Source organism: Oncorhynchus nerka, linkage group LG17 (genome assembly GCF_034236695.1).
Source record: "Oncorhynchus nerka isolate Pitt River linkage group LG17, Oner_Uvic_2.0, whole genome shotgun sequence".
Lineage (NCBI taxonomy): Eukaryota > Metazoa > Chordata > Actinopteri > Salmoniformes > Salmonidae > Oncorhynchus > Oncorhynchus nerka.
In genome coordinates, this window is record NC_088412.1 from 15,700,043 (window position 1) to 15,713,933 (window position 13,891).

The window sequence follows — 13,891 nt, forward strand, 5'->3', positions numbered from 1 at the left end:
CTGATGTCTGATTGGCCTAATATTATAACCTACAGCCAATCCCAGGGCTTTCAGCACAGCAGAGGTTGTAACCATGGTGTTATGGAAGTGGGAGGATTGTCTGACCCCTGGTGGTGGGCTGAGGGCATTGCAGCTGGCCTTTTTTTTTGTTCTTCGCTTTTTAGGACTGATTAAGGATCAGCTCTCCCTACACAGTTCATACCGTGACCTTGTTGAGTGGAACTGCACCAACTGGCCCGGTGTCAGTTTTTAGGGCTCCGGTTCTTTCTCCAATTCTCAGTCCTCTCCTGAATGACGTAGACTGGAGTCATGGGGATTCGTACTGAATACAAGTACAATAGACAGAGGTGCGAGAGAAAGAGAGAAGGAAGAGAGGGAGAGAACACTGTGTTCACCATGCCTGTGGAGTCATGGGTGGCCTGCCTCAAACTATCCTGGCTGTAACTTTATCCAAGTACATATTAGAGGGTAGAGAGGGAGGGAAGAGAAGGAAGGAGCATTCACTGTGCACCAGTTGAAATGGCCTTGATGTTAGTTTTGGAAGCTGAAAGAGATGGGGAGATGGGATAGAGAGGCAGACAAAAATACCTTCTGAGACAAGAGATTCTTCCAGGCACCACATACTTTCTCAAGAATGATGCCTAAATGCAGCAAGATAATTTTGTACTTTTTCTCCACCAAAACATATCTAGTTCTGTTTGTGCTTGTCTTACATTGTTTATGATTTTGTCATGCAGAGTTCTAGTTGAATCAAACTCCTTTCTCTTATCCCCTGTCCTCAGATTGACTGAAAACATGAGACGACTCAGTAAGTACTGTACATTTAGTGGACAAAATGTAACAATCACACTCTGTCAGGGGTATCTTGATGAATATTCTGAAATATAATCAGAATCAGAATCAGAAAATCGGAATATGAAAAATGTGTTTGTAATAATAAATAGATTTTTGTCTCAGTCTCTGATTGTGCTTTAATGGTCAATACTTTGTATTCCTCTGTAGAGCGAGGTGCCAAACCTGTCACTAACTTCAAGAGGAACCTTTTTGCCTTATCCAGCTGGCACTCCGTGTATACGTCAACCTTTGCCTTCATTGTGAGTGTGCACACGCACACACACACTATCACAGCGTATGAAAGATCCCAGCAATGAAGATCAATATCTCTATCCCCGTGTGTGTGTGTGTATTATATATATTTATATATATTATATACATATATATTATATACATATATATTATATATATATTTGTTTATAGATTTACATTAAAATTTCTCTCTTTATTGGCATCTGCATGAGTACAGTATATAATATCTATTGCATAGTAACGAGATGACCATACTTGGTATGGGTTATAGACTAGCGATGGTAGATTGTGTGACCTGTTCTTCCCTCCCCCACTCCCTCTCTGTTTTCCACAGATCTATGTGAATGCAGCGTGGCACGGTTGGGCCATCCCCTTGTTTCTCTTCCTAGCCATTCTCAGGCTGTCCTTGAATTACCTCATTTCCAGGTAGCTTACCTCTTTGCAATGTGCATCACCTATTGTCCAGTGGAACAATGAACTTGCTTGTGAAATGAGTCAAACATGTTTCTCTCCGCTTTCTTCTCAGAGGTTGGAGGATCCAGTGGAGTATTGTGCCGGAGATCTCTGAACCTGCGGTAAGAAGTGTATGATGTAAACCTCTTTTGGGAAGGGGGTCCAATTTGGGGGCACTGGGTGTTACCAGAACAATACCTGCTTTGGGGGGGAATAGTTTTGGATGTAACTTTCCTCTTTTCCCAGGATCCACCAAAGGAGGATCTGACTGTTTCAGAGAAGTTCCAGTTAGTTCTTGATGTCGCTCAAAAAGCACAGGTGAGCTGTGATCATGTGATTTGATCATGTCTTCACCTTTTGATTTAGAAAGGGCGAGAGATGGGCTCCCAAGTGGCGCAGCGGTCTAAGGCTCTGCATTGCCGTGTTAGAGGCGTCACAACAGACCCTGGTGCGTTCCCGGGCTGTATCACAACCGGCCGTGATCGGGAGTCCCATAGGGTGGTGTACAATTGGCCCGGTGTTGTCCGGGTTAGGTTTGGCCGGGGGGCTTTACTTGTCTCATCGCACTCTATCGACTCCTTGTGGCGGGCGGGGGCGCCTGCAGACTGACCTCGGTCGTCAGGTGAACAGTGTTTCCTCCGACACATTGTTGGTGCTGTTTGCTTCCGGGTTAAGCAGACGGGTGTTAAGAAGCATGGTTTGGCGGGTCATGTTTCAGAGGATGCATGCCTCAACCTCCCGAGCCCTTTGGGGAGTTGCAGCGATGAGACATGATCGAAATAGGGTAGAGAAGAAAAAGATGACATCTACTTTGTGATGTGAGGTGTTGCTCTCTTAAGCTGGTGTGCTGTTTTCACAAATGTGTGTGTTCTTCACAGAATCTATTTGGAAAGATGGCAGATGTCCTGGAGAAAATAAAGAAGTGAGTGACGTGTGTGTGTGTGTGTTTCCAGTTTATTTAAGGTTGTTAACCAACTTGTTTCACACTTTGTATCCTTGTGTGCCCCTGTGTTTCAGCCTGTTCATGTGGGTCCATCCTGAGATCACTCAGAAGCTCTACATCGGTCTGTGGGTGGCCTTCATCTGCTCCTGTCTCCTACCCTACAAACTCATGGGCTTCATGATGGGTTGGTACAATATGTAATGACCTCGCATGACCTGAGATCAGAACATCCTCCATGGTTATTGTCTGACCCTGCTGGTCATCTGTTAACGTTTGAAATTCTTGAATAATGTACTCTTAAATCTCTACCCGGCACAGCCAGAAGAGGACCGCTCAGAGCATGGTTCCTCTCTAGGTTTCGTTCGAGGTTCCGGTCTTTCTAGGGAGTTTTTCCATGCTTCTGTATTGCTTGCTCTTTGGTGGTTTTAGGCTGGGTATCTGTAAATACATTCGATTGACTTGCCACTATACCTACCCAGTGATGGCCCCAAGCACTGAGAAAAAAAAGATTAATGGAGAGATCCTCGTGATCCATGGAGGTGTATCTCCTCTCATGCCTTTTCCTTGTGCCACCTCTCATCCCTTTTCCTTGTGCCACCTCTCATCCCTTTTCCTTGTGCCACCTCTCATCCCCTTTCCTTGTGCCACCTCTCATCCCCTTTCCTTGTGCCACCTCTCATCCCCTTTCCTTGTGCCACCTCTCATCCCCTTTCCTTGTGCCACCTCTCATCCCTTTTCCTTGTGCCACCTCTCATCCCTTTTCCTTGTGCCACCTCTCATCCATTTTCCTTGTGCCACCTCTCCAGGGCTGTATGCAGGGATCAAGTTCTTCATCATCGACTTCCTGTTTAGGAGCTGTCCCAAGCTAAGGGACAAGTATGACACGCCCCACATCATCTGGACCAGCCTGCCCACAGACCCCCAGCTGAAGGAGCGTGGGGGCGCCACACTGTCCAGACGGGTATGTCTCAGACTATATACTGTTATATGTAATACATGTACAGTTGAGGTCAAAAGTTTACATACACTTAGGTTGGAGTCATTAAAACTTGTTTTTCAAACACTCCACAAATGTCTTGTGAACGAACTATAGTTTTGGCAAGTCGGTTAAGACACCTACTTTGTGCAAGACACAATTAATTTTTCCAACAATTGTTTACAGACAGATTAATTGACTGTATCACAATTCCAGTGTGTCAGAAGTTTACATACACTAAGGTGATTGTGCCTTTAAACAGCTTGGAAAATTCCAGAAAATTACGTCATGGCTTTAGAAGCTTCTGATAGGCTAATTAACATAATTTGAGCCAATTGGAGGTGTACCTGTTGATGTATTTCAAGGCCTACCTTAAAACTCAGTGCCTCTTTGCTTGACATCATGGGAAAGTCAAGAGGGAGTCAAGACCTCAGAAAACTAATTATAAACCTCCAAGTCTGGTTCATCCTTGGGAGCAATTTCCAAACGCCTGAAGGTACCACATTCATCTGTACAAACAATAGTATGCAAGTATAAACACCATGGGACCACGCAGCCATCATACTTCTCAGGAAGGAGACGCTTTCTGTCTCCTAGAGATGAATGTACTTTGGTGCGAAAAGTGCAAATCAATCCCAGGACAACAGCAAAAGACCTTGTGAAGATGCTGGAGGAAACCTGTACAAAAGTATCTATATCCACAGTAAAACAAGTCCTATATCGACATAATCTGAAAGGCCGACCAGCAAGGAAGAAGCCACTGCTCCAAAACCACCATAAAAAAAGCAAGACTATGGTTTGCAACTGCACATGAGGACAAAGATCATACTTTTTGGAGAAATGTTCTCTGGTTTGAGGAAACAAAAATAGAACTGTTTTGCCATAATGACCATCGTTATGTTTGGAGGAAAAAGGGGTGGCTTGTAAGCCGAAGATCACCATCCCAACCATGAAGCACGGGTTGGCAGCATCATGTTGTGGGGGTGCTTTTCTTGAGATGTTGATATTTTGAAGCAACATCTCAAGACATCAGTCAGGAAGTTAAAAGCTTGTTCGCAAATGTGTCTTCCAAATGGACAATGACCACAAGCATATTTCCAAAGTTATGGCTTAATGACAACAAAATCCAGGTATTGGAGTGGCCATCATAAAGCCCTGACCTCAATCCTGTAGAAATTTGTGGGCAGAATAGAAAAAGCGTGTGTGAGCTAGGAGGCCTACAAACCTGACTCAGTTACACCAGCTCTGTTAGGAGGAATGGGCCAAAATTCACCCAACTTATTGTGGGTAGCTGGTGGAAGGCTACCCAACACGTTTGACCCAAGTTAAACAATTTAAAGGCAATGCTACCAGATACTAATTGAGTGTATGTAAACTTCTGACCCACTGGGAATGTGATGAAAGTAATAAAAGCTGAAATAAATCATTCTCTCTACTATTATTCTGACATTCTTATTTCACATTCTTAAAATAAAGTGTTGATCCTTACTGACCTAAGACAGGGTATGTTTTACTAGGATTAAATGTCAGGAATTGTGAAAAACTGAGTTTAAATGTCGTTGGCTAAGGTGTATATAAACTCCCGACTTCAACTGTATCTTTCAGCATTGTGTACAAAACATCAGGAACACTTTCCTAATATTGAGTTGCACCCCCTTTTGCCCTCAGAACAGCCTCAATTCATTGGGCTCTACAAGGTGTGGAAAGCGCTCCACAGGGATGCTGGCCCATGTTGACTCCAATGCTTCCCACAGTTGTGTCAAGTTGGCTGAATGTCCTTTGGGTGGTGGAGCATTCTTGATACACACACTGTTGAGCGTGAAAAACCCAGCAGCGTTGTTGTTCTTGACAAACCGGTGCGCCTGGCACCTAATAGCATACCCCATTTCAAAGGCAACTTTTCTCTTGACCATTCACCCTCTGTATGGCACACATACACAATACATGTCTCAGTTGGTTCAAAAATCCTTTAATCTGTCTCTCCTTCATCTACACTGATTGAAGTGGATTTAACAAGTGACATCAAAGGGATCATATCTTTCTCCTGGATTCACCTGGTCAGTCTGTCATGGAAAGAGCCGGTGTTCTTAATGTTTTGTCCACTCAGTGTTTATGTGCATAGGTGTACACCAGTGGAGGCTGCTGAGGGGAGGACGGTGCATAATAATGGCTGGAACGGCGTAAATGGAGGGGCATCAAACCATGTATTTGATACCGTTCCACCTATTCCTCTCCAGTCATGACACGAGCCCGTCCTCCCCAATTAAGGTGCAACCAACCACTTCATATTGATGTGTGTCATTGTCGCGGTTCCTCCCTATTCACGTGGGTGTTCACAGCAGCTGGGACTGTGGGATCCCTCATGTCAATGTCTGATCTACTGAGTTTTCTGTTTCTCCCTCTCAGCTCTCTGGGTATGAAAAGGTAGGGATACCTAGTGTGCACTTTGGTTCTTGTGTGCCTGTGTGTACGCCACCATCACCTGTGTGTGTGTCATTAGCGATGAGCTGCATTCCAAATGGTCCCCTTGTCCATTTAGAATTCAGTAGTAGAGCCATGATAACTGTGTGATAACTGTGAGTGTGAAGGATCAAAATGTGCCCCGTAATTTTAAACATATGCATCTACCACAGTGCTGTTGAAAGTGATATTTGGCGTGTTTAACCAAAGTTGAACTCATAAGAGTTTACCATAATGGTGTTTTGAATGTACAGTACCAGTCAAAGTTTGGACACACCTACTCATTCAAGAGTTTATCTTTATTTGACTATTTTCTACATTGTAGAATAATAGTGAAGACATTCTCTCAATCAGCTTCATGAGGTTTTGGTCAGCCCTAAGTTACTTTTGACTGGTACTGTTTGATCCGTTCTATTCAAAGTGTGTGTGTTTGTGTGTGGTGAGGAAGTAACTGGTAGAAACTGCTTATGTGTTTTGGAAAGATAGTGGTTCATTAATAGTATTTGTAGTTTGTGCCAAAAGTTTAGTTCCTAGTGCAATATCTATCATAATATCATATCTACTCTCTCATAAAATCACATACAATTATTAAAGGTTGTTTTATATCACTTATCAATAGTTATCTATGGTTTCCAGTGTGTGTGTTCTGGAGAAATGTACTAAAAATGATAAGCCCGTCTCACTATCTTCTAGTCTTTTTTGACGCGTTTCATTCTTTACTGTGAAAGATTATGGTCCTGTATGAGTTCATGCCTTGCATGAGACACACCACAACCCTATCATTCACATCCCCATAAGCAAGGCACCCAACGCGCTCTACAAGCACCCCAGCCAATATACACTGCTTCCCAAACAACTGCTCACCTGAGTAAGCTTTGATTGATGCTAAAGTCAAAGCCAAGCTGCTGGTTTGAGAGAGTCTGCTATAATACACATGCGGTGCTTGGGTTTAGCTAATTCTCTGGTTCCTGGTCTAACATGCTGCTCTCTCTTCCTCCGTCCATCCCTCTCTTCCTCCGTCCATCCCTCTCTTCCTCCGTCCATCCCTCTCTTCCTCCGTCCATCCCTCTCTTCCTCTGTCCATCCCTCTCTTCCTCCGTCCATCCCTCTCTCCCTCCGTCCTTTCCTCTCTCCCTCCGTCCTTTCCTCTCTCCCTCCGTCCTTTCCTCTCTCCCTCCGTCCTTTCCTCTCTCCCTCCGTCCTTTCCTCTCTCCCTCCGTCCTTTCCTCTCTCCCTCTGTCCTCTCTCCCTCTGTCCTTTCCTCTCTCCTTCTGTCCTTTCCTCTCTCCTTCTGTCCTTTCCTCTCTCCTTCTGTCCTTTCCTCTCTCCTTCTGTCCTTTCCTCTCTCCCTCCGTCCTTTTCCCCACTCTGTTTCTCTTAGATTCAGCCGGCGGTAGCGCGTGGGAGTCTAGGGACAGGCCTAGCATGCGGTACCAGTCTAGAGGAACAGACTGGCAGGGTCTACAATACTAAGAAGGGTTCTTTCCACGAGGTCTTCAATCTATCCGAGGAAGAGCGCCCTCTAGCAGGTTGGTAGAGCGCCGCAGAATAAACCTCAGCAGCGACAGCTACATTGTGCCTGGCTTCCTCCCCTGTTACATGTTGACTCTGTTTCCATAGTCGATGATGAACTTTATTTAGTGTTTATTTATTGTGTTATGTTGGGGCAGTGCAAGCTGTGAAACCATCAATATTGACTGTGTGTTGGCAGTGTGGCAGACTTTTGCGTGTGTCTTGATTGGTTTTGTTTGCAGTGTGTGAGAATGGCTGGCGATGCTGCTTGATCAACAGGGACAGGAAGAGTCCCACTGACTACATCCGTAATGGGGTGCTCTTTGTCACTGAAAAGTAAGCCATCTACTGCCAATACCTAGCTGTCACATGTAGAAATCCCACTTGGCATCATGTTGTATTAGTTTGTGTATTCAGGTGTATTATATTGGCCTACTTCTTCATGCTTATTATGTGTTTTCTATCCATCACCAGTTACCTTTGCTTTGAAAGCTCAAGCTCCAGGTCAAACTCCTCTAAAAAGAATAAAGTCATCAAACTGATTGACATCACTGATATTCAGAAGGTGGGTGTCTTCATCTTTGCTCCACCTTCTGTCCAATGTCTCAATTCTTTGGTTTCTAAAAATGTACTGCTGCAGTAGAATGTAAATGTTGTTTATCTGTGGATTTTTTGTCCCACAGTACAAAGTGTTGTCTGTACTGCCTGGGTCTGGAATGGGAATCTCCATAGCAACACCGTCCACCCAGAAGGTAGGGACACTTATGGACAGTCTATTTTAGACCATGTTTTCTCTCTATTTAGGTCTGGTACTGTTGGTCAATATACTATTAATAAGTTGATCTGTGATCTTCCACCCTCCTTTCCTCTCGGCTTGTCACTCTACATCTGTCTACTTGTCTACCTCTGTCTTTATTTCTCTCTCTCTCAGCCGTTGGTGTTTGGTGCCATGATCCACAGGGACGAGGCCTTTGATGCCATCTTCACACAGTACATGAAGACGGCGACCATGACTACAGCCATCAACCCTGAGACCTAACGAACCAAGATGGCTGCCTTCACCAGGGACTTCCTTACTGACACAGAGACATAGCTATGTAGTACACCGAGAGCCACCACTGCTATTGGCCATTTATTACATGTGAAAATATGTTAAGCTAGTATCCATGCCAAAGTGGTGGATTCCTCCACCAAGCCAGGGAACCTTGGCACATAGATTAGCATGTGAATATGGTATCCACTTGATCTGAGGCCTCGTCCATCACTATAGAGCCCAAGGTCTTTCTATCCTCTCGCTGATGACTCAAGCTCCTCATTGGGTCTAACTAAGGAACTACGACTCCTGGACCCGCCCACCATTGCTGCCTCCTGCCTCCTATTGGTTGGGTCGAGGCTGTTGTGTCAAGGGATAGAGCCACACTTGGTTCTTGTTTAGCTGTTTCTCTGTACTGAGATTTTCAGTGTGTCACAGGAGGTTGGTGGCACCTTAATTGGGGAGGAAGGGCTTGTGGTAATGACTGGAGCAGAATCAGTGGAATGGTATCAAACACATGGTTTCCAGGTATTTGATGCCATTCCATTTGCTCCGTTCCGGCCATTATTATGAGCCGTTCTCCCCTTAGCAGCCGTGTGTGTGTGTGTGTGTGTGTGTGTGTGTGTGTGTGTGGTGGTTATACATTAGTCGTCTATTGTGCTATTTCAGGAGGAGGCTGGATCTCCTTGTCTGTCTGACAGGATTGTCTGTCACTCCCATAGTGTGTATCGCATGCACATTGGTGCCCATTGCTCCACTGAATGCCCTCCGCTTCTGCCTTCAATAGGATTGATTTTGATTGATATAGATATCACTGGTGGCCTTGCACAGGTCTTAGGCTACACATTTTGTAAGTGTCAGTTAACAAGTGCACCAGAAACCACGCCTTGTTATGTTAAACAAATAGTGCTCACGTTTATGAAAACCTCAAGCCTTCATGTGCCCCAGTTGATGATATTTTAGTAGAATTTCAACAAGAGCCTTTATTTTGAGGGATGGAACAGGAATAATGTAAAGATGGGCAGCTAAAAGCTGGGGGAATGCTGGAGATATTGTAGGGAATAACCTTCTCACACATATTTGTGTCTTGTTAAAGGAAAGGTATGTATTTACATGTACATGTTAAGGAGTCATGATGCATTCATACGCACCACATACACATGACATAGTATTTCTGAAGCCTTAGAGTGTGTTTATTATGTACATCAGTATGTGATTTATAATATGTGACATTCTACATATACCTAATTGGCTTAGTAAAACTATGTAGGTTTTATGGAGTGTTTTTTGGAATGTGTTGCGAGAACTTTATTGGCCAGATTACATGTAAAGCAATACCAAAACAAGCTATTTCCAAAAAGCAGAAGCCTTTTCTACACTGCCTTGTTCAACCACTCAATGAAGCCTTCTCTAATCTTCTCACAGATGTAGGCCAGGATTCAAACCAATGAGGCACTGTACTTTTTGCTTTCCATTAATTCTGAGGTGTAACTTCACGGAAATTGCCATTGGATCACGAAACTACACGTTCTTAAAATGTATTTTTTTTAAATTTCGACAACTTAATAAGTGCAGTGTAATATCGGTAATTTGTGCTAGTTTGAATCACGATCCGAAATGTTGGTAATAACACTTCCTTTTGGGTTTTGACACCAAATGGTAGAAGAGGTTTGAAGTAAACGCTTAACTATGTTCTAGCTGAACACATACTAGTGACTCTCTAACTGGACATGTTCTGTTTGATGCCTTTAGTCTACAAGTTTCATAAGGGGGGATACATGGTGTACACCGTCCAACAAAATGCTGACTTGCAGGTTCCTTCTCGACAATGCAACAACAATAAATCATTTAATATATGAATACAAACATGAAGTAAATGTCTCAGTAGAATAGATTAAACATTTGAGCATAAGTATAATGCAGGAAGGCACAATTTTTAGTCCAATGTTGACACATGTTTTGGGGAAGGGGGGGATTGGGTGGCAAGCGTTTAAATTGTGCAGTACGCCAGGGTGTGTCAAACTCATTTTGCCCCGGGGGTCAGCATTCGGTCTTCAACGAGGTCTGGAGGGCAGCACAGAATAAATAAATAAAAATCCTCGCTCTCAAAATCTGCAAAAAATAAACCTCTATCCATCGTTTTGGGAAATTCCGATGCTCCCTGACGGTCTGGCTTTCATTTCAGTGATTATTAGCGAGTTGGATACAGTCAAGAAACTGTATGTAGGTCCATTATCATTCCTACACAGTTTCAATTTGGTTTTAGTCATTTAAAAGTATATTGAATTTGTCGTCCCCCGCATCCAAAAAATGGTTTGACATCTTTGGTCTATCTAGTAACTTAGGTCTTTCACTCTCCAAGCCTCTCCAGGAAGTTAGATATATACTTAAAGGCCCAATGCAGCCATTTTTATATCAATATCAGGGTAATAATTAAGTTTCTTACTCTAATCGATTTCCAATAGAAATAGGTAAAACTTGCTTTAGCAACAAACTTTCTCTAGCAAGCATTTTTCTAGGACTGCCTGAGAGTGGTCTGAGTGGTTTGTTTTCAATTTAAAATGGTAAGAAGTAAACCAAAATAGCTTCTTAGCTAAGATACATTTTTCAAGCAAGAACATTGCTACACTGTCTGGGAGTGGGCTGGGGAAAACTGAAAACTAGCTGCTATTGTCAGAAAGGTTTGGAACTATTTGTAATTTATCTATTAATCATTTTGCCTCATGGTGATGTCACCATGGAAAGCTGACACTCTCGCCCATGCAAACCTGCTGATTAGAGGGTCCTGTGTAGATTGTATTTTCAACCAGCAACTATCAGGAAATAATACTAATCACATTTGTTATGGCTTTAACAGTGTTATTTGATATGAAACAAAATCTTTAAAAAACTGAAAGTTGACTGTACTGGGCCTAAGAAGCACAGAATGTACAGATTGTATTTTTTGTTGTTGGCCAAAATGTTTATTTTACTGCTTGTCATTTTGTTTTGCCCTGTAACTGTACTGTTTACAGAGGTTCAGTTCTAAACTCCACTGTTTTTGGCCAGTTTGATTCCTTGTGAGACTGAGGGTATGAAGACTGGGTGGGTAAATCTTGTGATGGAGAACGTTTGTGTGCTGATAACCCAAAGTGGTCACATGTTTAAACTCACCTTTTCTTTTTGCGCATATGCAGATGTTTAGTAAAGTATTCCATTTTTATATTTTCCTGTCACAACTGTCTTGTGCTTTTACTTCTAAAAATGAAAAAATGCCACCTGCTGCTGAAGAGAACAGATTTTGCTTCTCCTCTTCCTCTCTGATATCATCCAGTATCTATCTTTGGCAGTAACACGCAGGTATTTATGCTAATTAGGCCAATCAAAGACTTATGCAACACTCTTTGCAAGAGGAGAGTGAATTGAAAGGTGTCATTTCGTGGAGTCATGTTGCTAACAAATCTGTGTGAATCACCACTCTCTGTCTGAACAATGTCAGTTTATGGCATGGCTGTCAACTGGAAGATGGAAAGTCATCATTACTGTGTTCCCAAACCATCAACAAGGTGTTGTTAAAAAACAGCCCTCATTGACTCCTCTTCATCAATTGTTAACTCTCAGTGTGATGGCAATGTCTTCACCAAGTCCTCTGGTAGGTTAGGTTCAGTTTCTGCCACATTGCAGTGCTTACCTACCATGTCCTTTACAGTGGTCAGGAGGATTGTGAACCTGTATACATTTTCAGAGAAGGATGGACATTGTCTCTATAGTTCTGTATCAGAGGTGCAGAGATTGTTTAAACCACTCAAAGGCTTGCACACTGCAGTGCTAATCATGTTAACCAAGTCTTTCTTTTAACTGTAAATTCTTGTTAGCACATTTTTCATAATACTTCCTAATCCGTTGAACTGTTTTAGGAAACATTACTGCTTAGTTGTGAATACTTTGTAATCTGCGGTGTCCACTGACAAATGATTTTATATATGAAATAATGTAATATATAAATCCCTCATTTTTTTAAAAGAATATAATGTTTATTGTAAAATGTTATGTACATTATTTAAGTAAACCAATTTAAAGTATTGATTTTTGGGCATTTTCTTTAATTTCTCAGTAACTTTGTTTCACAGTTCAAAGTTGACTATGTGTTGCTTATTAATTTCTTTAGCCCTGTGATCGGGATGCTCCCTTGATCTCGGGGGGCATATCGTACTGCACTTGCAAAGTTTGGGAAGCACTGGGTCAAGACTAGGTCTGTTGCGGTGACTATATTACCTGCAATCATGAGTCATGACTGCATTAAAATTCCACGTCACCATGACTCAATGGTCATCTTTTATGCACTCAGTGCATGCCTTTTTGTAGTAGGCCTGCCTAACTTGCTAACTACCATAAGGTCCTAACGGCCTGGTACTCAGGGCTCTATTGTCCCTCTAAAAACTCTGACATCAATGCAAATGCAGTTGAAAGTCACAGAAAATAGTACAGGGGGAAAAATATCCTTGAATGAGTAGGTCTGTCAACTTTTGACTGGTACTGTGTGTGTATGTGTGTATATATGTGCATGTGTATATACTGTGTGTGTGTGTGTGTGTGTGTGTATATATATACAGTGGGGCAAAAAAGTATTTAGTCTGCCACCAATTGTGCATGTACTCCCACTTTTAAATATGAGAGAGGCCTGTAATTTTCATCATAGGTACACTTCAACTATGACAGGCAAAATGAGAAGAAAAGAAATCCAGAAAATCACACTAGGCTTTTTAATGAATTTATTTGCAAATTATGGTGGAAAATAAGTATTTGGTCGCCTCTCTCATCTTTTTAAGTGGGAGAACTTGCACAATTGGTGGTTGACTAAATACTTTTTTGCCCCACTGTATATATGTGTGTGTGTCTGTATCTCAGACTGGCCAATAAAAAGAAAGGATGGGTAAAACAACAGACACTGGACAGAGGAACTCTGCCTAGAAGGCCAGCATCCTGGTGTCGCCACTTCACGGTTGACTTTGAGACTGGTGTTTTTCGGATACTATTTAATGAAGCTGCCAGTTGAGGACTTGTGAGGCGTCTGTTCTCAAACCAGACGCTAATGTACTTGTCCTCTTGCTCAGTTGTGCACCGGGGCACTCTTTCTATTCTGGTTAGGGACAGTTTGTGCTGTTCTGTGAAGGGAGTAGGTCACAGCGTTGTATGAGATCTTCAGTTTCTTGGCAATTTCTCACATGGAATAGCCTTCATTTCTCGGAACAAGAATAGACTGACAAGTTTCAAAAGAAAGCTCTTTGTTTTTGGCCATTTTGAGCCTGTAATTGAACCAACCAATGCTGGTGCTCCAGATACTCAACTAGTCTAAAGAAGGCCCGTTTTATTGCTTCTTTAATCAGGACAACAGTTTTCAGCTGTGATAACATAATTGCAAAAGGGATTTCTAATGATCAATTAGCCT

The 13,891-nt window shown here is 42.6% G+C and overlaps 1 protein-coding gene across 7 annotated transcripts in view; it reads left to right on the top strand.

The window, feature by feature from the left end:
- LOC115144769 (GRAM domain-containing protein 4-like) overlaps positions 1 to 12,524 on the top strand; it is a 49,211-nt gene extending 36,687 nt beyond the window's left edge. For 5 of the 7 annotated variants that reach the window (XM_029685820.2, XM_029685823.2, XM_029685819.2 and 2 more), the window contains 14 exons: positions 783 to 808; positions 1,003 to 1,094; positions 1,421 to 1,512; positions 1,613 to 1,661; positions 1,786 to 1,857; positions 2,418 to 2,461; positions 2,557 to 2,666; positions 3,289 to 3,443; positions 5,865 to 5,882; positions 7,300 to 7,447; positions 7,673 to 7,766; positions 7,905 to 7,995; positions 8,114 to 8,182; positions 8,362 to 12,524. In XM_029685820.2, the coding sequence (XP_029541680.1) occupies positions 783 to 808; positions 1,003 to 1,094; positions 1,421 to 1,512; positions 1,613 to 1,661; positions 1,786 to 1,857; positions 2,418 to 2,461; positions 2,557 to 2,666; positions 3,289 to 3,443; positions 5,865 to 5,882; positions 7,300 to 7,447; positions 7,673 to 7,766; positions 7,905 to 7,995; positions 8,114 to 8,182; positions 8,362 to 8,469 (1,168 nt within the window). In that variant the 3' untranslated portion in view covers positions 8,470 to 12,524. The remainder of the gene's footprint in view (positions 1 to 782; positions 809 to 1,002; positions 1,095 to 1,420; positions 1,513 to 1,612; positions 1,662 to 1,785; positions 1,858 to 2,417; positions 2,462 to 2,556; positions 2,667 to 3,288; positions 3,444 to 5,864; positions 5,883 to 7,299; positions 7,448 to 7,672; positions 7,767 to 7,904; positions 7,996 to 8,113; positions 8,183 to 8,361) is intronic. The other 2 variants (XM_029685822.2, XM_029685824.2) reach the window with 1 other exon arrangement.
- The last annotated feature ends 1,367 nt before the right edge of the window (positions 12,525 to 13,891 follow it).